This window comes from Cebidichthys violaceus, unplaced genomic scaffold (assembly GCF_023349555.1).
Source record: "Cebidichthys violaceus isolate CVI_PGR_0920_01 unplaced genomic scaffold, fCebVio1.0.p SCAF_14, whole genome shotgun sequence".
Lineage (NCBI taxonomy): Eukaryota > Metazoa > Chordata > Actinopteri > Perciformes > Stichaeidae > Cebidichthys > Cebidichthys violaceus.
Window position 1 is genome coordinate 15,865,052 of NW_027176307.1, and position 20,916 is coordinate 15,885,967.

Below are 20,916 nucleotides of genomic sequence, written 5' to 3' on the forward strand. Positions count from 1 at the left end.
CAGGAAGCTGTTCCTGTTGAAATCTAAGCTTCCTGTTTCTTTGACCAACGACTGCTGAGTTCTTCTCTTCTGATTCAGCTGTTGATCAGAGGATCTTTGTCTCTCAGTTGAACCGTTGAACAGAGTTTTGTTCTCCATCTACTAAACTAAAGAACGTATATTAGTGAACACACTTTCTACAAAATAAAAGATTAAGACTCTTATTCTGTAAACAGGAACACAGACTGATAGAAAACATTCAAACTGTTTCTCATCCCTCGTCTCTTCTTCAGAGGGCAACATGCTGCCATGAGGAGGACGACTGACAAGCAACTGAAGAAATACACAGCTGCATTCTGGGAAAAAAGGAGCCGACACACACTGAAACACCAGACCTGAGCGGTGTCCTCTGTGCATCAGAGATACCAGTCTGTGTGTGTGTGTGTGTGTGTGTGTGTGTGTGTGTGTGTGTGTGTGTGTGTGTGTGTGTGTGTGTGTGTGTGTGTGTGTGTGTGTGATGTAAATGTAAAGAACGGCTCAGACTTTTGTGTTCAAGGTTTTTATGTGAAATATAGATCATAGAGTAAAGACACTCACAATCTGACATTTAAAGATAAGTCATAATATGAGAACGAAGAATTCATTCATAAGAACAAGTTATTATATTAAAAAATAAAGCTGTTAATTTTCTTGAAAAAGTCATAATATTATGAGAATAAAAACTTGCTGTAGTAACAATTACTTTATTCTACTTGTCTTTTAAAAATATTTAAACTCTATTGTAAAATTACAACTTCATTTTTTAAATAACTATTTTGTAAAATTAGAACTTTATTTTGAAATAATGAGATTTTCATATTAAATTACAGCTTTGTCTTGAATTATGACTTTTTTTTGCTGTTTATTTTCAACTTCATTCTTGAATATTACAATTTGTTTGTAAAACTAAAGCTTTAAATATAAATATGTACACAGGAAAACTTTATTTTGTAAAATGTTGACTGTTGTTGCGACTTCCTCTTCAAAATATTCTGAATTTATTTTGTTTATATGATATATATTTATACTCTGTTGTCGTCTTTTTGACAGAATAAGCTATTATTGTGACAAGTATAATGTGAGATGAGTGGATTCTAGCTTTAATATTTCTCAATCAGAATACATGCAACACCATGATACAGATGTAATGTCGGTCTTTGATTTGTGTCGTATTGATACTTTATTATTCCTCCATCATGTCAAAGTGTCTCTGAAACAGACTCTTCTAAATATTATAAACATGCCAAACGATCATATAAAGTCTGATATAAGATAAATAAGAATCTACTACCTGGACTTAAGTGTTTTATTTGAGCACAACAAGGATTTATTTGTTAGTATTAAACAACTATAACTCCCAGGAGGCTTAGCGGTGGAGTCAAAGCCTGATGGGAGTTGTAGTTCTCATGTTTTATTCATCACGTCAGACTGGATGAACGTAAACGTTTACTGAACCTACTTAAAAACACCTAAAGAGTGAAATAATCTAGAACTGGAATTAACATTTAAATGAAGTAAAAAACAACTTTATTAGGATCACACAAACACAGACAGGCCCAGGATCACACGGTAGACATAGGTATGACCCGTTTTACATCCCACGGGTTTCATCTAGAACCCATCCAGGGGGTTCCACCGAGAATCTGTTATATCTCAAAGGATTCATCTAGAACCTACTGAGAGGGTTCTACCAAGAGTCCTTTTCTATTCCAAGTGTATTATCCAGAACCCACCCAGGGGGTTCTATAGAGAATCCTTTTGTATCTTAAGGGTTTCATCTAGAACCCACCCAGGGGGTTCTATAGAGAATCCTTTTATATCTTAAGGGTTTCATCTAGAACCCATCCAGGGGGTTCTATAGAGAACTCTTTTATATCTTAAGGGTTTCATCTAGAACCCACCCAGGGGGTTCTACCTTGAATCCTTTTATATCTTAAGGGTTTCATCTAGAACCCACCCAGGGGGTTCTACCGAGAATCCTTTTATATCTTAAGGGTTTCATCTAGAACCCACCCAGGGGGTTCTACAGAGAACTCTTTTGTATCTTAAGGGTTTCATCTAGAACCCACCCAGGGGGTTCTACAGAGAACTCTTTTGTATCTTAAGGGTTTCATCTAGAACCCACCCAGGGGGTTCTACCAAGAACTCTTTTGTATCTTAAGGGTTTCATCTAGAACCCACCCAGGGGGTTCTACAGAGAACTCTTTTGTATCTTAAGGGTTTCATCTAGAACCCACCCAGGGGGTTCTACAGAGAACTCTTTTGTATCTTAAGGGTTTCATCTAGAACCCACCCAGGGGGTTCTATAGAGAACTCTTTTGTATCTTAAGGGTTTCATCTAGAACCCACCCAGGAGGTTCTACCAAGAACTCTTTTGTATCTTAAGGGTTTCATCTAGAACCCACCCAGGGGGTTCTACAGAGAACTCTTTTGTATCTTAAGGGTTTCATCTAGAACCCACCCAGGGGGTTCTACAGAGAACTCTTTTGTATCTTAAGGGTTTCATCTAGAACCCACCCAGGGGGTCACAGTCACAGTTTTTGGGGTGGAGATTTTCTTCTTTGAGAGTTGCACCTGAATGCCTCCTGCACAAAACAGAAATGTGCATAAAGTATTGAATAAAGTTCTCGGAGGACAAATACTTAATATTTGAACACAAAGACAACAGAATATGATCAGCTGACGATGTTTGATTGGTCATCACAGACTGATTCAGTTTCTCTGAGCTCTTGGTCATCTGTAAAATAGCTTTGTGTGAGATGTTCAGAACTCCAGCCTTTTAAAATGTACAGCATCATATATGTATGTGTGTTGATTGTTTTACTGACGGATATTTATTATTGTTAAAGATTTTTTAATTACTTAAGCACATTAAAAACAACCACTGAACGCCTAAATGTATAATTGTGTTCATTTTCAGACGTACGTACATCCTGTACAACATGTTTAAAGGGTACTAAAGTACTAATACCACACTGTAAAAATACTCTGTTACCATAAATGTGCAAATACCACACTGTAAAAATACTCTGTTGTCATAAAAGTTCTAATACCACCTTGTAAAAATAGTCTATTACAGTAAAAGTACGAATACCACAGTAAAAGTACTGTATTATAGTTAAAGTACTAATACCACACGGTAAAAGTACTGTGTTATAGTAAAAGTACTAATACCACAGTAAAAGTACTGTGTTATAGTTAAAGTACTAATACCACACAGTAAAAGTACTGTATTATAGTAAAAGTACTAATACCACAGTAAAAGTACTGTGTTATAGTTAAAGTACTAATACCACACAGTAAAAGTACTGTATTATAGTAAAAGTACTAATACCACACAGTAGAAGTACTGTATTATAGTAAAAGTACTAATACCACACGGTAAAAGTACTGTGTTATAGTAAAAGTACTAATACCACAGTAAAAGTACTGTGTTATAGTTAAAGTACTAATACCACAGTAAAAGTACTGTGTTATAGTTAAAGTACTAATACCACACAGTAAAAGTACTGTATTATAGTAAAAGTACTAATACCACACAGTAGAAGTACTGTATTATAGTAAAAGTACTAATACCACACGGTAAAAGTACTGTGTTATAGTAAAAGTACTAATACCACAGTAAAAGTACTGTGTTATAGTTAAAGTACTAATACCACACAGTAAAAGTACTGTATTATAGTAAAAGTACTAATACCACACAGTAGAAGTACTGTGTTATAGTAAAAGTACTAATACCACACAGTAGAAGTACTGTGTTATAGTAAAAGTACTAATACCACAGTAAAACGGCTGCCCTTCAGCTCATTCGGTGATCACTTAGCGCCCTTTAGTGGACACGTTGATACCGGGACATCACCTGGATCGGGACTCGGTGGTTAGACTGGTTTCCACGTCACAGCTGGTTCAGGATCCACTTTGCATGAAGACAGGAAGACACGCGCAGCTTCTCCTTTCCAGTGTGTCCTCTCGTGAAGGTGCATGGCGCGTGACGCAGGTGAGCGGAGCTACGTGATGACTGCTACTTCTACATACTCGGTGTATTACTAGAGCAGGTTTACTGCTGGTATTTAGAATATGTCCTGAAGCTGTGATCTACAGACACACCAGACTCCATTCACTGACGCACAGATTCATCTGTATTCACCGATACTTTCAACAAAATACATTTATTGTTTGTGTCTAAAATACGTTTGGCTGCAGCCTCCGTCCGCATGCACCTCGCGGGGGCGCGCACAGCGGAAAACGAAACTTAAAAGGATACCAGTCATTCAGCAGGTACGGTTTACAAACGACGCCATCTCATTTGTGACGTTAATTTGTGAACATTTAGAGCGTTACATGTTTGATTAGACATGTAACGCTCACCTGGTCTGAGGTTAGAGTTAGAAGCCGGTACTCTCGGCAGGTAATCAAGTGTCCCTCTGTTGAATGACGTCATCCGCGGAACCTCGGTCACGTCACCCGGCGCTTGAAATGTAATGCTTGTCTATTCGTGGTAATACGGTACGGGTGCTTGGATAGCCCAAAAAGCCCGGAAATAGACCTACACTTGATCAATAACTTGATATAACAAGTCAAAGACATTATTTTGTATTTTATATGAAATCCAACAATAATAAAATCTGAAGTTACACTGCTGTACTATCTTTAATTTAAATTAATATTAATAATTATTAATAATAATCTTTGATCTGTAATACAAACATTTCCACAAACATTGGTTAATTCAAATTAGAGTTCTGTTCATGATGACTCCATACATGTCCATGTCAAATGTAATGTCATTTTACTGTACAGTTTTTGAGAAAATTAAAGCCAAAGTTAGCTCAAATGGCATTCATATTCATAATTTCCCTATATTTGACAGGTTATAAAAACAAATCCATAAGAGGTTATACCAACCTTTCACTGGATTGTTGTTCATGAGGACCCCTACTATGTACATGTCTACTTTCATGAGATTTCACTATACAGATTTTGAGAAAATTAAAGACAAAGTCAACTCAAATGGCATTCATTTTCATAATTTCCTCATATTTTGACTATGATTACAGGAATTTCCTCAGAGGTTATATTACACTTTCACTGGATTGTTCGTGAGGATCCCTACTATGTCCATGTCTAATTTCATGAGATTGTACTGAACCGTTTTTGAGAAAAGTGAAGAGAAAGTCAGCTCAAATGACATCTTGATATTCTGAATTTCCCCATATTTGACAGGTTATAAAAATTATTTTTTTTTTTGCTTTAGGCTGTGTGCGCTCCTGCAAGGTGTACACAACAACTGGGGGCGTGCAGACCTCCATGTTCTGTAGGTACTAATCTGTGGTAATAAACTACTTAGTTAGGTATAGACAACTAAACTACTTTAAGTTGAGACAACTAAACTACGTAGTTAGGTTGAGACAACTAAACTACTTCGTTAGGTTGAGACAACTAAACTACGTAGTTAGGTTGAGACAACTAAACTACGTAGTTAGGTTGAGACAGCTAAACTACGTAGTTAGGTTTAGTAAAAGATGTTGTTTGGGTTAAAATAATTACAGAACTACTTGGAAGTTATGTGACAGATAAGTCAACTTATCTTCTGGTTTCACTTGGAACACAAACAGCGGTTTCTTGAGTGAAACATTGTGTCTTTTGAGCCGACCTCCATCCTACATGGACTACGTCACTCTTTATACTGTCCGCTTCACCATTATTTTGATTATGAATTGATTCTTTATCAGGTGAAGCTACTAACCGTGTTTGAGAGCAGCCTTCGTACTGATTCACCCACTTCTGGCCACAAAGACGAGGCTCATTTCATCAGAAGTGCAGAGAAAGAGGTCGAATAATTCTACTTTATAACTCAATCTTTAAAAAAATGCTTTTGTTTTTTTTTTGTTTTCAAATCCAGAGCAGTATTTGTTCTCTAAGGTTAATATTTATTTCGGTGTCTTCTGAAAGGACTGATGGAGAAAGATGAAGAGGTCCTCCTCAACACTTTGGAGCATCTAAAAGCAGAGGAATTAAAAACGTTCCAGCGGTACCTGCAGCCGCAGTGGATCCCAGAAGGCCTCCTAGCAATCCCAGTCTGTCAACTGGAGAATGCAGACAGGATGGACACGGTGGATCAGATGGTGAAGACCTACTGCACAAACACCATTAAGGTGGCCATAATGGTTTTGGAAAAGATGCGAAGGAATGATCTGGTGGAGAAATTATCAAACACTAGATCAGAATCTACAGGTAAGTAGATAAAGACATGAGATGCATATCACAGACACAACAGAAGTAAAGATAATTACTGTGCCCCTTATATTCCTCCACAAATCCAAAGGGATCTAAGGGAAATATTATACCAGTAAATTAAAGAACTATCTCATTTGTATCATTTCTTTTTTTTTTGTATTCATTCAGAGATTATTGCCAACTGTCAACAGCAACTCAAATCCAACTTGAAGAAGAAGTTTAAGTGCTTATTTGAGACAGTTGCAAAAGCAGGAAATGTGAAACTTCTGAACCAGATCTACACAGAGATCTACATCACAGAAGGAGGGACCGGAGAAGTCAACATGGAACATGAGGTCAGACAGATTGAAACGGCATTCAGGAAACCATCAACACCAGAAACAACCATCAGACAAGAAGACATCTTTAAAGCCTCACCTGGAAGAGAGGAACCAATCAGAACAGTGATGACAAAGGGAGTGGCTGGCATTGGGAAAACAGTCTTAACACAGAAGTTCACTCTGGACTGGGCTGAAGACAAAGACCACCAGGACATACAGTTCACATTTCCATTCACTTTCAGAGAGCTGAATGTGCTGAAAGAGAAGAAGTTCAGCTTGGTGGAACTTGTTCATCGATTCTTCAGTGAAACAAAAGACGCAGGAATCTGCAGGTTTGAAAAGTTCCTGGTTCTGTTCATCTTTGACGGTCTGGATGAGTGTCGACTTCCTCTGGACTTCCTCAACAATGAGGTCCTGACTGATGTTACAGAGTCCACCTCAGTGGATGTGCTGCTGACAAACCTCTTCAGGGGGAAACTGCTTCCCTCTGCTCGCCTCTGGATAACCACACGACCTGCAGCAGCCAATCAGATCCCTCCTGAGTGTGTCGACATGGTGACAGAGGTCAGAGGATTCACCGACCCACAGAAGGAGGAGTACTTCAGGAAGAGATTCAGAGATGAGGAGCAGGCCAGCAGGATCATCTCCCACATCAAGACCTCACGAAGCATCCACATCATGTGCCACATCCCAGTCTTCTGCTGGATCACTGCTGGAGTTCTGGAGGAGGTGTTGAAAACCAGAGAGGGAGGAGAGCTGCCCAAGACCCTTACTGAGATGTACATCCACTTCCTGGTGGTTCAGTCCAAACTGAAGAAGGTCAAGTATGATGGAGGAGCTGCGACGGATCCACACTGGAGTCCAGAGAGCAGGAAGATGACTGAGTCTCTGGGAAAACTGGCTTTTGATCAGCTGCAGAAAGGCAACCTGATCTTCTATGAATCCGACCTGACAGAGTGTGGCATCGATATCAGAGCAGCCTCAAAGTACTCAGGAGTGTTCACAGAGATCTTTAGAGAGGAGAGTGGACTGTACCAGGACAAGGTGTTCTGCTTTGTCCACCTGAGTGTTCAGGAGTTTCTGGCTGCTCTTCATGTCCATCTGACTTTCAGCAACTCTGGAGTCAACCTGATGGCAGACACGTCGTGGACCAGACTTTTTACCTTATTGTGGTCTAAAGTCTTCAGAAACAAACCTGAACTAACACATGTCTACCAGAGTGCTGTGGACAAGGCCTTACGGAGTCAAAATGGACACCTGGACTTGTTCCTGCGCTTCCTCCTGGGTCTTTCACTGGAGACCAATCAGAATCTCCTACGAGGTCTGCTGACAGAGACAGGAAGTAGCTCACAGACCAATCAGGAAACAGTCCAGTACATCAAGGAGAAGATCAGTGAGGATGTGTCTCCAGAGAAAAGCATCAATCTGTTCCACTGTCTGAATGAACTGAATGATGGTTCTCTAGTGGAGGAGATCCAACAGTCCCTGAGTTCAGGACGTCTCTCCACAGATAAACTGTCTCCTGCTCAGTGGTCAGCTCTGGTCTTCATCTTACTGTCATCAGAAAAAGATCTGGACGTGTTTGACCTGAAGAAATACTCTGCTTCAGAGGAGGCTCTTCTGAGGTTGCTTCCAGTGGTCAAAGCCTCCAACAAAGCTCTGTAGGTGGAAGAATCACTGGATATATTAATGAATTCAGGCATTTTGTTTGTGTTAATCTCTAATTCTTCTCAGGCTGAGTGGCTGCAACCTGTCTGAGAGAAGCTGTGAAGCTCTGTCCTCACTCCTCAGCTCCCAGTCCTCTAGTCTGAGAGAGCTGGACCTGAGTGACAACAACCTGCAGGACTCAGGAGTGAAGCTGCTCTCTGCTGGACTCGAGAGTCCACATTGTACACTGGAAACTCTCAGGTCAGTATTCAGGCCTTTTGCTAAATAGATTATAACACTGTTTAACATGGTAATGTCAGATATCCACAATGTGTAAGCTCTCCCTGTTTACATGATTGTGTTACTAGTTGCAGACCTAGGGTACGTCAGGATCTATAGCCAGACCAGATCAATGTATAAACAGGACCCGGTGCTCTTCCCTTTCCTGTTGCAGAGAGGGAGTGAGAAGCAGTTGTCGGTCATTCTGGTAGCTTCAGGTTGCCGCGTGGCATCATGGTATGCAAAAAATGAGTCAGTTGATTAGTTAGAGAGTTGCCCACTCTTGGCTAGGTTGTCCAGGTGGCAACAGAGGGATCCAAGGGATCCAAGGCAAAGTGATTCGGGTTCCAGCGCTGTCCTGTATTGTCTCCTGTTAAGTGGATAGAGGGCTGTCATATGCCACTGTTAAAGTGTATGCAGCAGCCAATTCTTCCTGCAATGAGGGTTTTAGCGACAGACCAATCTTTGTCCACCCTCTCATGAAGCAGTTCTTGCAGGGAGGTGAGGATGCAAGGCCCGGTGATGTGTGCCTTCTCCCTGCTTTGGGGACTGCCATTGGTGCTCGAGTCCTTGGTGAAGGTTCCCTTTGAGCTTCTGTAGCTCTCCTCTCTGAAGGCGTTGTCATTTAGGACAAATTTCCTGCTCGCCCTGACTTCAGCTAAGAGAGCTATCTGCCATGACGGTGCACCCCAGTTGTTTGCAGGATGGCTACTGCTTGTCTTTTGAACCCTGCAGGATTAGATCATGGCCCTACCCAGTTCAGTTTCGTACTGCCTTGGTTGGCTGGGGCCCCTTACTTCAACGCTGTGGCGGCCCACGTTATAAACGAGTAGGTGGGCTGCGGCAATTAACCTCTAGCTGGTCAGCTCTGCGCTGACCACCTTCCAAAGGCTAATGGTGAAATCTCCTGCAGGAAGACATCTGTCGATCTAGATGACATAATTGTTTATTCGTCATCTGTGATTCAGTATTTTGAGCGTCTTTGGACAACAATGGATTGTCAATGATTGTCAATCAGACTTTGATTTGATTTTTGAATTTGATTTCTTGGACATGTTGTCTCTGGTAAAGGAGTCGGAACTGATTTTCAAAAAAGTCAAGATCAAATCGATCCTATCCATTACCAATACTACAAAACAAAGTACTACAAACTTGGATAACCACATTTACTATTATTAATTTACATATACAATCCTGCATTAAAAATAACATAACATACATGCATCATACCTACAACAATCACATTCTCTTCCAGGTCTCATACATACATGCAACAGACCAACTGAAACTGTAGAGCCTGCAGCCAGTTGATTTTTATAAACTAACAGAATAAAAGTGCTAAGCAGATGACCAGTCTGTTATTGACTTGTATGTGATTGAAACTATGTTCATATATCTCCAGTCTTTCAGGTTGTCAGGTCACAGGTGAAGGCTGTGCTTCTCTGGCCTCAGCTCTGAGGGGCAACCCCTCCCATCTGAAAGAGCTGGACCTGAGCTACAATCATCCAGGAGACACAGGAAGGGAACTGCTGTCTGTTGGACTGGACGATCCACACTGGAGACTGGAGACCCTCAGGTATGAGCAGACAAAAGACAACGCTTCAGTAGAGTTAAGAGTCGACCGTACTCAGAACTCTGTATATGAGTCATAAGGCGCATACTCCTCTATCTTAACCTGGTAGTTTGAACTTTTTAATAAGCTGAATACAATTTGGGTGCATTTCCCAGTCCCACACAAAGTCACTTTACTAATATGGCTAATATATGCCATGTGGTCATTGTTTGTTTTAGTGTAGGCCTGCTGACTCTGCGTGGAACTTTGGTTTTGTCTTTTTTCTTTAAATTTCTGTGAAGCCGTTCCAGACTTCAAATTCATCCTTATTGTGGTTGATTGCCAACCAGTGTGCGAAATACTCGGTGGCAATGGAGGGGGTCCAGACTCAGAACGTAATATACAAGATTTCATGGATGCAAGGGAAGGCAACGAGGCTGTACACTCTTTGCACTCTCATCACTAAGGCTGATATCTTTGATAAAAATAAGGCCACTCACACAACGCAATAACTACGTCCTGCAACCGAACAATCACAATCTCTTGTTTCATTTACGGCGGGAAATTGTCTCTCGCACTCACTTGAAAAGTAAAAAAGTGCTTTTAAAAGACATTTTAGTGACAATTGCAACAGACCAATAATTGTCTTGTGATTTAAAAAAAATGTTGCTGTTGAGGCTTTCAGGGGGTCTGAAGTGTCAATTCCACACGTTGTTGCCAACACAATAACTCACTTCCTGCTCGGTACAGTTATTAAATGTCTCTGTTTTTAAAGTATGAAATAAGATGATAGACGTCTGTGTTTGTTCCTCCAGTATGGACCATGGTGGAGAGCACAGACTGAACCCTGGCATGAGGAAGTGTAAGTGTGGAGTCAGTTTGCCGGTTAAAAGAGACAGTCAGTAGTTCTTATATTTGTATATTTTAAATTATATATCAACAAGTAAAACCATAGAGCCTTCAGTTGTCTTTTTCTCTCCATCAGACTCCTGTGAACTCACGCTGAACCCAAGCACAGCAAACAAAAAACTCAAACTGTCTGCCCGCAACAGGAAGGTCACATTGGTGAGAAAGGAGCAGAAATACCCCGATCATCCAGACAGATTTGACTACTGGGACCAGCTGCTGTGCCGTAAAGGTCTGACTGGTCGCTGTCACTGGGAGGTGGAATGGGAAGGAATGGTTCATGTGGCAGTAGGTTACAGAGGAATCAGAAGGAAAGGACAAGGATACGACTCCAGGTTTGGAGGGAACGACCAGTCGTGGATTCTCTGCTGCTCTGACAGCGGTTACTCAGCCTGGCACGATAACAAAAAAACAGACCTCCCTTCCTCCTCCTCTTCTTCCTCCTCCTCTAACAGAGTAGCCGTGTACGTGGACCCTCTTGCTGGCACTCTGTCCTTCTTCCGCGTCTCTTCGGACGAGCGGATCCACCTCCACACCTTCAACACCACATTCACTGAGCTTCTCTATCCTGGGTTTGGGTTCTTGATGGTCGGTTCCTCGGTGTCTCTGTGTCGTCCAGATGAGGGAGAGTCTCAAACTCAAGCTGCTGACTGAAGACAGACAGTCGGCTCTGTACACCATCACTGACGACGTTAACATGCACCAAATATTCAGGTTTTTAAACCAATGTTCCTACTATAGGCTGTTATTTCATTCCTTCAACCACCAGTGCAGCCAGTGAACAGGAAGTGACCACATCTGGACTGAGGAGGAGTGACGTAGAGACCTGTCAATCATTGTGTAGCCCCGCCCCTAAATCATCTCCTGCTTTATGGTGTGTTTGACTCTAAATGGAGCATAATGTACTAAATGAACATCATGCTGTATTGAAGAAGACTGTAAACTAGAGGTTGAGACCATAAACTCATGTTTACTGAGGGAGAACAGAGATGGAACACTGCAGACCTCGAACGCTGACGTGAGGCTCGGTGGAGATGAACTTCTTGTGAAGTGGACGAGAAAAAAAAACAAAAAAAACTGCGGTGAAGTCGGAAAGTTTTCAGCCGCTTTCTAAGAATAAACAGGAAGTCACAGAAACAGTGACTTCCTGTTAGAGCCGACCTGAAGCTGGTAGTTTGCAGACCTCGTTCAGATTCATTCATGTGTGTTTGTAAATATGTGTTTATGTGTATCTGCATTGTGTGTTGTCTTTTGTTCTTTTTATGTCTGTGACACACTTTGATGCTTGTTTTGATATGTGTTGTATAAATAAGCTTTATTATTATTATCAATCACACAGCATATGTTTTTAGATCAAACCCTTCTTATACAACATCAGACTAACCATAATAATGAGTATCACATTTACACAAATTAGGATTTTCTACAAAACGTGGTGTTTGATGTCAAATCTCAGAGCCAATCAGCTCTTTGTGTTTGGTACTAGATGTTCTTTTAGGTTCCCTTAACTCTGAACATCGTGTGCGAGCAGACGTTGCAAAGGCCGAAAACAAAACGGCTGTAGCTTGTGTCTGACTTGCTGTTATCTCAACGTGATGTTTCTCAACCTCAGTGAGGCGCCACCTGCTTAAACAGATTCTGAACAGAATCAAACTCACAGAAATGGTTAATACAAGACTTTTATTGTAATAAAGCATTTTTTAAACGTTTTACACGACGGTGTCTTTACCGGTTTAGCTACTTCTTAATATTTAAAACTTCTTGCAACAATAATATGAGAAGAAAAACACCTTCGATCCCCAAGAAGAGTCGTTCAGGCTTCGCTTTATGGCCGAAGATTTGACCAGTTGGGGACATTTTCTTTCTTTGTAATAAAGTAAAAGAAATATTTTTTAGAATGTTGCATTGAATATATCCAGTGAAAAACTACTTTAGAGATGTAGGGTTGATATTGAATATTCTTACACCTTCTGTGAACTAGAAGAAGAAGCTCTTTGTTTTTGAACTGTATGTTTACCAGAATATGTGTGGGTGGATGTTCAACATTATAGAAGAAGAAAAACTGGTAATGAGAAGGAAAAAGATATGCTGTTCTTTGTACAGTTCATTTTTAACTGAGAAGAGACGGGCTCCAAACCAGACTGTGACAATATGGCACCACGATATGAAACATTTCATTTTTCATTTTATGTTTTTTATTTTTATATTTGATCAACTTTGATTATGTACTCAGGTCTGAGGTTTGTTTGTATACGATGTTAATGTAACTTTTTTCTTTCATTAAAAAACAAACAAAAAACAAAACACCTGCCGACTCTCTACCTTTCTTTGTTCTACATCCGGGTCACACGCTCATCTATTTCCGGTGTTAAAAAGAGAAAACCGCGACATAAAGAAACCGCGCACGTGCTGTGGATCGTTAACGGTCGTCATGGTGAAGTGCGTGGTCTCCACGTGTCCGAACCGCACGCTGACGGTTAACCGACTTAACTTCAACCGACCACGGAAGAAGAGGTTCTTCAACTTCCCCACAGACCCGGCTCGGCTCAAGGTACGGACGGACGAACGAGGCTAACCCGGGTTTAGGACGCTGTTACCCGGATGTCTCGCTCTCTTTCCACCGGCTAACGATGCTAATGTGTTAGCACTGGTTGTGTTAGCATTAGCATAGCTCACACTGAGGGAACTTTAAAGGAGGTTAATGACAAATAAATGTTTAATGTTTAAATATGAAATATTGATATTAATATTATATTATATATAATGATATTATATATATATAATTATATATTTTTTAATATATAAATAAATGTAATTTTATATATATATATATATATATATACACACACACACACACACACACACACACACACACACACACACACACCCTACAGTCTGAACGGGGCTGAAGCTGCAATTAATTGTTAATATTTTGTTAATTGAATAATCGTTTTTATTTTTTCCAAGTTTAAAAACATTTGCTGGTTCCATCTTCAGTGTTATATATTTATTCATATATTAAATTAACTTTAATATGATATTAAAACAGCATTTGATGCCATTTTTGCATTAAAAATCGACTTTTATACAAAAATTCTGTCGACCGACTGATTGATAAATTGACTAATCGTTGTAATGTAAAAATATAAATACAGTCGTGTAAATAAATGTGAAGTGAATGTAAAGTTGTGATTGTTGTCATTGCAGGTTGAAGTCACAAGGAAATGTGACGTTTTGTTTTGATGTTTACTGAATAAATTCATGGTTTTCAAACCAAAACAAGTCATTTGATGACGTCACCTTTTGACATTTTTTCGACTGAAAGGTTCGTTTATAAACCAGAATAACCAACAAACAGCCTGATCATGAGAAGGATGCTAATAGCTACAGCTAACGGTTACCTTCATCATCGATTAGTTTTCCTGATGAACTCATCGGTGATCGATGGCTTTGTTCAGGTGTGGCTGGCAGCGCTGAGGGAGGCGGAGCTTCAGGACTCCAACGAGCAGCACTTCATCTGTGAGGACCACTTCCTGCCGGAGGACCTCACCGCCAACGGGATCACCGGGGGCGCCATTCCCATCATGCCCCCTGACCTGGACCCTGGGGGGCCCTGGGGGGCCGAGTCCTCCGAGGAAGAGGAACAGTGGGTCACCGGAGACTGCGAAGAAGAAGAGGAGGAGGAGGAGGAGGAGGATGAAAGTGGAGATGATGCTCCTCCTTCACCAAATCAACCACTGCAGGTCTGGAGACTCTTTTTCTGCCATCAAATTTAGGTTCAATCTTATTTTTTATCTTGAAATGTAAAAAAACCACAGCGACCATTTCTGATTTCCAGAATCCAGGTGGTCTGGAGAACCCAGGTGGAGGTCTGGAGAACCCTCTAGAGGCCGAGAGGACCAGGAAACAATCAAACCAGTCTCAGGAATACAGCACACAGGGTGAGTGCTGTTTTTTAATGTCACATAACTCCGTGAAATGTGAACACGCAGACGTGAAACACGTGTTTTTAAATTCAGCGTGACTTCCTCTTCCCGAGGACATTACATCTGATGTCCGTCCACAATAAATGTCCATGAAGACACTTAGAAATCAGAGAAAGAAGACACTGCAGAACCCCCCTGGGAGTTTCCTCCAGCATCACAGTGATCCAGTGATGGTTGTCTGTACATCTATTGGTTCACTGCACTCAGGAGCCGGTCATGGATCATTCGGCACTCTGTTGATGGTGATAATCTAACTATGAAGCCAGGAATGTCCGTCCGTCTGTCCGTCTCTTGTATACCTCCAGAACCGTCCATACGATCTTCTTGCCTTCACGTTTTCACCTGTAACTTTGAAACTGTAAGTCTCAAAGGTAAAATCTTTTTTTCTCCTGACTTCTGTGGGTTCCTCCTACGCAATATGAGTAATCTCTGCTGAATTTGGTCAAACATCTATTGATCAACCTGGAAAAAGTAGATTTTTTTTTTAAAATCTCTGACTACGTTTCTCTAAAGCTGTGGGCAGGGCATATATTGTATAAAGTTGTAATATCTCCTGAATGCTTTGTGCTATTGCGACCCCATTTGTTGGAGATGTGTGGATATTATGTCTGAGTGATCATGCCAAATTTGGTACCATTTGGCCAATAGATGGTGCTGTAGCAGCATTGTCTGTGATGGAGGAATCTTAATGGACAGTTCATCATTAACTACATGGAATCAAAAAGGAGGCTCAGGTTGTAGCTCCGTCAGGTTCTTGGTGTTTCTACGTTTATGGATTAGATGTCCAGTTGTGTGTTGAGCTGCTAAAATGAGTTGATGAAACGATCAACAGAGAATGAATTGGCCGTTTATTTTGATAATTGTTGAAACGTTTCTTCTCCGATGTCTCTGGTTTTGTGCTTTTGTCTGTTTGGTATCAAGAGAACTCAATGTCTTTTGGTTTGGGACTGAAAACGTTTAATGAAGTCATCTTGAAACTTGACAATTTACTGATGAACTGACTTTTGGATAAATGAAGACTGAAAGTGTTTGAGTTTTAAACGGAAACAAAGCGTTTTATGTGATTTCTGTGGATGAAAATGTGAAATGTTGTCTTGTTGTGCTCCTGTTTTTATAAACAACAGATGTAGAAAATATTATAAATGTTCAGAAACGTTATTATTATCTACGAAACGCTTCATCCAGAAAACGGTGAAAATGAAGCATCACAAAGTCCTGAAACCAACTGGTTGTTTTGCTCAACAGTCCAAAGAAGAGAAAACGAGCAGGAAGGAAGCGCTTCTGTATCAACAGGTTACGATTCAGATCGAATCGTAACCTGTTGATACAGAAGCGCTTCCTGTTCATGAATCATGGAGGTGTGTATATTCAGCTCTAACTGTGTGGTGTCGTGTGCAGACGGGTCTCTGGGGCTGCTGACTCTGCGTTTCCTGGAGCTGCTGCTGGCGGCTCCGGACGGCGCCCTGGACCTCAGGGACGTCGCTGAGATCCTGCAGACCAACAAACGGCGAGTCTACGACATCACGCACGTCCTCAACGAGATCGACTTCATCCAGAAGGAACCCACCAACTGGGTCAAGTGGATGTGAGTGTAAAGGAGACGCCGTCCTGTTTTCCACGTCTTAAAATCAGCTCTCGGCTGAACTAAATGTACAGAATAAATGACTCGGACATAGAAACACAGGTAGAAGACATTAAAGCTCTCCGTCTGTTCTCAGAGGAAAGATTCCGATCTCCTGCTTTCTGAGGAGGAACCTGCAGACGTTCCAGAGAGAGCTGGAGAACCTGAAGCAGGTGGAGGACCGGCTGGACGGCCTCATCAAGAGCTGCTCCCAGCAGCTGTTTGACCTGACGGACGACGTGGAGAACGCTGCATATCCTTTACCGACGGAGACACAAAGAGACGGGTAGACGGAGAAGCACGTTGACGTAGAGACGGGTAGACGTACGTAGAGACACGTTGACGTACGTAGAGACGCATAGAAGGAAACAAGGAAGGATTTTCTTTAACGGCGCTTCACGTCAGCCTACGTGACCCACGAGGACATCAGACGGCTCAGATCCGTCCAGCAGCAGACCATCATCATCATCAAAGCTCCAGAGGAAACCAAGCTGGAGGTTCCTGCTCCACAAGAGGTAGAGAGACAGACTGATTAATTAAATTAATTGACAAAACAGTGAGTAGATTCATCAATAAAGACATTAGTCGTTGTTAGTTGCAGCTCTGATTTAAAGATCTGACTTCCTTTCTATATAACAATGAAATCATAATGTGGACAACATGAACCTGTCTGTCTGTTGATGCAGGACAGCATCCAGGTCCATCTGAAGGGGGGGAGGGGTCCCATCGTGGTGCTGACCTGTGAGATGGGCTCAGGAGACCCCGGCTTCTTTCAGCCACTGGAGGAGAGCCGGGTCAGGACGACTACGCTGCTCACAGGTAACCAGTTTGTGGACCAGGTCTACCAGTAGAGGTCCAGACCAGCAGGAGAATCTAGTTTTTCTGCATCGCAGTTTAGATCTTTGTGTTGTGGACACATGAAGTAATTAAACACTTGTCTTAATATCAATTATAACTCCGGCTTTGGGAAGAAAGTTTAAGTCTTCGGTGAGAAAGAGCTTCTGATTTAAAACATCAGATTCTTGTTGTAATCAGAAGAAATGCATCGTGGGAAACATTTAGACCAGGAAACAGTATTGCACTAGCAAGATTTAGACCAGGAAACAGTATTGCACTAGCAAGAGATCTGCAAGGTAATGTTTAGTCTTGATTAATCTCATTGTTCTTCGCAAAGTTCAATAATGAATTCAAAAGTAGTGTATTACTCACTTGTATTTTAAAGTACTGCTGTATGAACAGTACAACAAAGTACAATAACATTTGGTTTTAATCACTTTAAACAGATCAGGTTCTTGTTAACAGCAGTATTCGTCACAAAGTATCAGTTATATTTCTACTATCTGTGCTCAGTGTGTGACTTTATTTAAACGTTCCACTGCTGTGCAACATGAATACAATGTTCCACACGTTTCATCAGAATGTGTGTCTTCTGTCTTCATACAGTCAGAGCATGTGAACGCAGCTCCCACTGTTCATCAACATAATGCACCGTAACTCAGAGGTGACGACGGTTACCCGGCGATGTCCGGTAGTCTCCGGTGAGAGACGGCCGGTGAACGTTGTGACTCCGTCTCTTTTGTAGTCCTCTCCTCTTCGTACGACTCGTGTGTTCTTCTGGTGACGGTGCGTCTGGAGGGAGGCTCCAACGTGACGTCATTCATGATCCTGAGAACGTTCCTCAGACCGACGTCTTCTCAACACTAGTCGTCCTGCAGTTTGTATCTCTCCACTTCTCTGTGGCGTCTGTTAGCTCGTCTTTAGTTCATCTCTACTTCTCCACACGCTGCATCAACGTAGTGATGAAGACTCCTCCACACGCTGCATCAACGTAGTGATGAAGACTCCTCCATACGCTGCATCAATGTAGTGATGAAGACTCCTCCACTGCTGCATCAACGTAGTGATGAAGACTCCTCCACCGCTGCATCAACGTAGTGATGAAGACTACTCCACACGCTGCATCAACGTAGTGATGAAGACTCCTCCACCGCTGCATCAACGTAGTGATGAAGACTCCTCCACACGCTGCATCAACGTAGTAATGAAGACTCCTCCACACGCTGCATCAACGTAGTGATGAAGACTCCTCCACACGCTGCATCAACGTAGTGATGATGACTCCTCCACACGCTGCATCAATGTAGTGATGAAGACTCCTCCCACCGCTGGTTTGGTGATTTACTGACAACGGTGTGGATTGCATTTTAAAAAACTGTGTTAATGCGATAAAATAATTGTCGGTGTTAATTAATAAATGCGTGATAATAATGCGTTAAGTTGCCCAGCACTAATAATAAATACTAATTTCTGAAAGTAAAATGTACTTCATGTCTGTTTCCTTGCTTCTCAAAGTCTGTTTGTTGTAACAAGTTTCATACAGAACAGAAAACACATCTAACCTGCAGCAGTTTAACCACACGACCATCTAGAGATCACATTTAATCACGAGATCACATTTAATCTAGTGATCACATTTAATCTAGAGATCACATTTAATCACGAGATCACATTTAATCTAGTGATCACATTTAATCACGAGATCACATTTAATCACGAGATCACCTTTGATCTCGAGATCACATTTGATCTGGTTCCTTATGATCTTCACAGATGTGATGCTTCAGTGACGACTCACAGTCAGTAGTTATCGTATCTTCTGTTTCAGGTCAGAGTGCGTAGCTCAACCAGCAGGAGGCGCCGCTGAGACGACGGCGTCGAGAGTCAAACGCACGACACACGGAGATTCTGACTGAACGTTAAGTCAGACCTCCAACACCCGAATCATCACTTTATTAAACGATGAAGGTGAGGATGACGACGGGTTTACATTTTAGTGTGAGGTGATGAAGAGGAGTCTTTGTTTCATATTCTAGCATTTTGAATCAGTTTTTTGTTTTTGTCTTTTCTTTGTGATTTGCTGATAAAAAAATGTTTTTGCTTTAATCAATAAAACAATAACTTGTATAAGAGCTGAAGGTTGCTGGTTTGAATCCCTGAAGCAGAAGAAAAGTGGTCAAAACGTCACAACACGGTGTTTGACGTGGCATTAATAATAATAATAATAATAATAATGATAGTGATCACTAATGGGTGAGTGGTTTAGTCGTTATCTGCTGTCGTAGTTTCAGATGTGAAAACATTTTACTTTTTACAATTTTGCATAAATTAAATATTTTGCTCTAATTATAGGGAAAATAGATTGTTACACATATTGATATTAATATAATAAATATATAAATAAATGTATTATAATTACTACGCAGTACTTTTTTAGTATGAGTAGTGGTGAAAACATTTAAACTTTCTCCTTAAAATGGGTTCAAATGGAGTTATTTCAAGTTAAATATCATAATTATAATTAAAAATAAGCTTTTATTTTTCTAGGGCCAGAAATTAATGTTTACTTCTTTTGGTACTTTATTTTATTTATAAAATAATCATTATTTCTAGTAAGGATCTAAAACAGATGTTGCACATGTAATTTAATGTTTTAGATTGTTTTAGTTTGAATGTGTTCATTAAAATAGAGTTCATAGTAATATCAGGGGCAGCAGACAGGGGGCAGCAGAGACCAACAGGACTCTGAGGACGGAGCAGCAGAAACAAGAGAATTATGATTAATAATTATTTATTTACTTCAGTGTGTCTGAGTCTCTAGAGCCACTCAGTCAAAGTACTAATACCACATTATGGAAGTACTTCATTACAAGTAAAAGATTTTATTAAAAACGGATACAATACAAAGAAATGCAGATGTTTATAAAGTCATATGTTTTGATTTATAAAATCTTCAACTGCAAAATAACTTGAGGTGTTCATTGAAATGTAGAAACAAGAACTTGTTCTCTTTATAAATGTAGTGGAGTAGAAGTTTAAAAGACTCCCTCTGCTTCACCGTCACTGAGCTGTGGTCTAGTAAATCCTCCTCCTGCTGGTCCTGGTCCTGCTGGTCCGGGTCCAGCTGAAGGACCCCGCCCTCCTGCTGTCAGGACGGGAAACACGAGACTCAGAACACACAGACTGAACTCAACAAGTGAACGCAGCAGAGAGGAGACACAACTGGATTAGTTTCTAACGTCAGCTGTAGGTGAGTCTGTTTCACTCTCCTGATCTGGTCTGTTGAGGGTCTGTTGGTGGTCTGTTGAGGGTCTATTGGTGGTTTGTTGAGGGTCTGTTGGTGGTCCATTGAGGGTCTGTTGAGGGTCTGTTGGTGGTCTGTTGAGGGTCCATTGAGGGTCTGTTGAGGGTCTGTTGGTGGTCTGTTCATGGTCTGTTGAGGGTCTGTTGAGGGTCTGTTGATGGTCTGTTGAGGGTCTGTTGGTGGTCCATTGAGGGTCTGTTGGTGGTCTA

At 41.0% G+C, this 20,916-nt stretch overlaps 3 protein-coding genes and 1 long non-coding RNA gene across 7 annotated transcripts in view; 3 read left to right on the plus strand and 1 right to left on the minus strand.

Moving 5' to 3' along the window:
• The window catches only part of si:ch211-202p1.5 (uncharacterized protein LOC103909337 homolog), an 18,645-nt gene extending 17,976 nt beyond the window's left edge, over positions 1 to 669 (plus strand). The window contains exon 4 of the mRNA XM_068709150.1: positions 273 to 669. Within this exon, the coding sequence (XP_068565251.1) occupies positions 273 to 378 (106 nt within the window). The 3' untranslated portion in view covers positions 379 to 669. The remainder of the gene's footprint in view (positions 1 to 272) is intronic.
• LOC137871354 (uncharacterized) overlaps positions 1 to 3,963 on the minus strand; it is a 6,503-nt gene extending 2,540 nt beyond the window's left edge. The window contains exon 1 of the long non-coding RNA XR_011102794.1: positions 3,878 to 3,963. This is a non-coding gene — a long non-coding RNA (uncharacterized lncRNA). The remainder of the gene's footprint in view (positions 1 to 3,877) is intronic.
• Positions 3,945 to 13,210, plus strand: LOC137871335 (NLR family CARD domain-containing protein 3-like). Of its 3 annotated transcripts, none has more exons than XM_068709121.1 (8): positions 3,945 to 4,015; positions 5,751 to 5,849; positions 5,971 to 6,252; positions 6,424 to 8,236; positions 8,310 to 8,483; positions 9,904 to 10,077; positions 10,869 to 10,915; positions 11,039 to 13,210. In XM_068709121.1, the coding sequence occupies exons 3-8, from the start codon at positions 5,976 to 5,978 to the stop codon at positions 11,611 to 11,613; spliced, it is 3,060 nt and encodes a 1,019-aa protein (XP_068565222.1). In that variant the 5' UTR covers positions 3,945 to 4,015; positions 5,751 to 5,849; positions 5,971 to 5,975; the 3' UTR covers positions 11,614 to 13,210. The 3 variants fall into 3 exon arrangements, with proteins under 3 accessions (XP_068565222.1, XP_068565221.1, XP_068565223.1); XM_068709120.1 differs by lacking the exon at positions 3,945 to 4,015 and adding an exon at positions 4,219 to 4,296; XM_068709122.1 differs by lacking the exons at positions 3,945 to 4,015; positions 5,751 to 5,849 and having other exon boundaries at positions 5,874 to 6,252.
• Positions 13,211 to 13,340: 130 nt separating this feature from the next.
• Positions 13,341 to 19,535, plus strand: LOC137871342 (transcription factor E2F3-like). 2 transcript variants are annotated; one of them, XM_068709133.1, is made up of 8 exons: positions 13,341 to 13,510; positions 14,418 to 14,702; positions 14,798 to 14,900; positions 16,344 to 16,530; positions 16,664 to 16,818; positions 16,966 to 17,081; positions 17,253 to 17,385; positions 19,232 to 19,535. In XM_068709133.1, exons 1-8 carry the CDS (start codon positions 13,391 to 13,393, stop codon positions 19,243 to 19,245), a joined length of 1,113 nt encoding a protein of 370 aa, XP_068565234.1. In that variant the 5' UTR covers positions 13,341 to 13,390; the 3' UTR covers positions 19,246 to 19,535. The 2 variants fall into 2 exon arrangements, with proteins under 2 accessions (XP_068565234.1, XP_068565233.1); XM_068709132.1 differs by lacking the exon at positions 19,232 to 19,535 and adding an exon at positions 18,010 to 18,508.
• Positions 19,536 to 20,916: the final 1,381 nt, after the last annotated feature.

Excerpts from the sequence above, each read along its gene's own strand:
- LOC137871335 (XM_068709121.1), top strand. The coding sequence starts at position 5,976 with ATGGAGAAAGATGAAGAGGTCCTCCTCAACACTTTGGAGCATCTAAAA. Across the intron at positions 6,253-6,423 it reads CACTAGATCAGAATCTACAG|AGATTATTGCCAACTGTCAA; the intron begins GTAAGTAGATAA and ends GTATTCATTCAG. Across the intron at positions 10,078-10,868 it reads TGGAGACTGGAGACCCTCAG|TATGGACCATGGTGGAGAGC; the intron begins GTATGAGCAGAC and ends TTGTTCCTCCAG.
- LOC137871342 (XM_068709132.1), top strand. The coding sequence starts at position 13,391 with ATGGTGAAGTGCGTGGTCTCCACGTGTCCGAACCGCACGCTGACGGTT. Across the intron at positions 16,531-16,663 it reads ACCAACTGGGTCAAGTGGAT|AGGAAAGATTCCGATCTCCT; the intron begins GTGAGTGTAAAG and ends GTCTGTTCTCAG. Across the intron at positions 17,386-18,009 it reads GACGACTACGCTGCTCACAG|TCAGAGCATGTGAACGCAGC; the intron begins GTAACCAGTTTG and ends GTCTTCATACAG.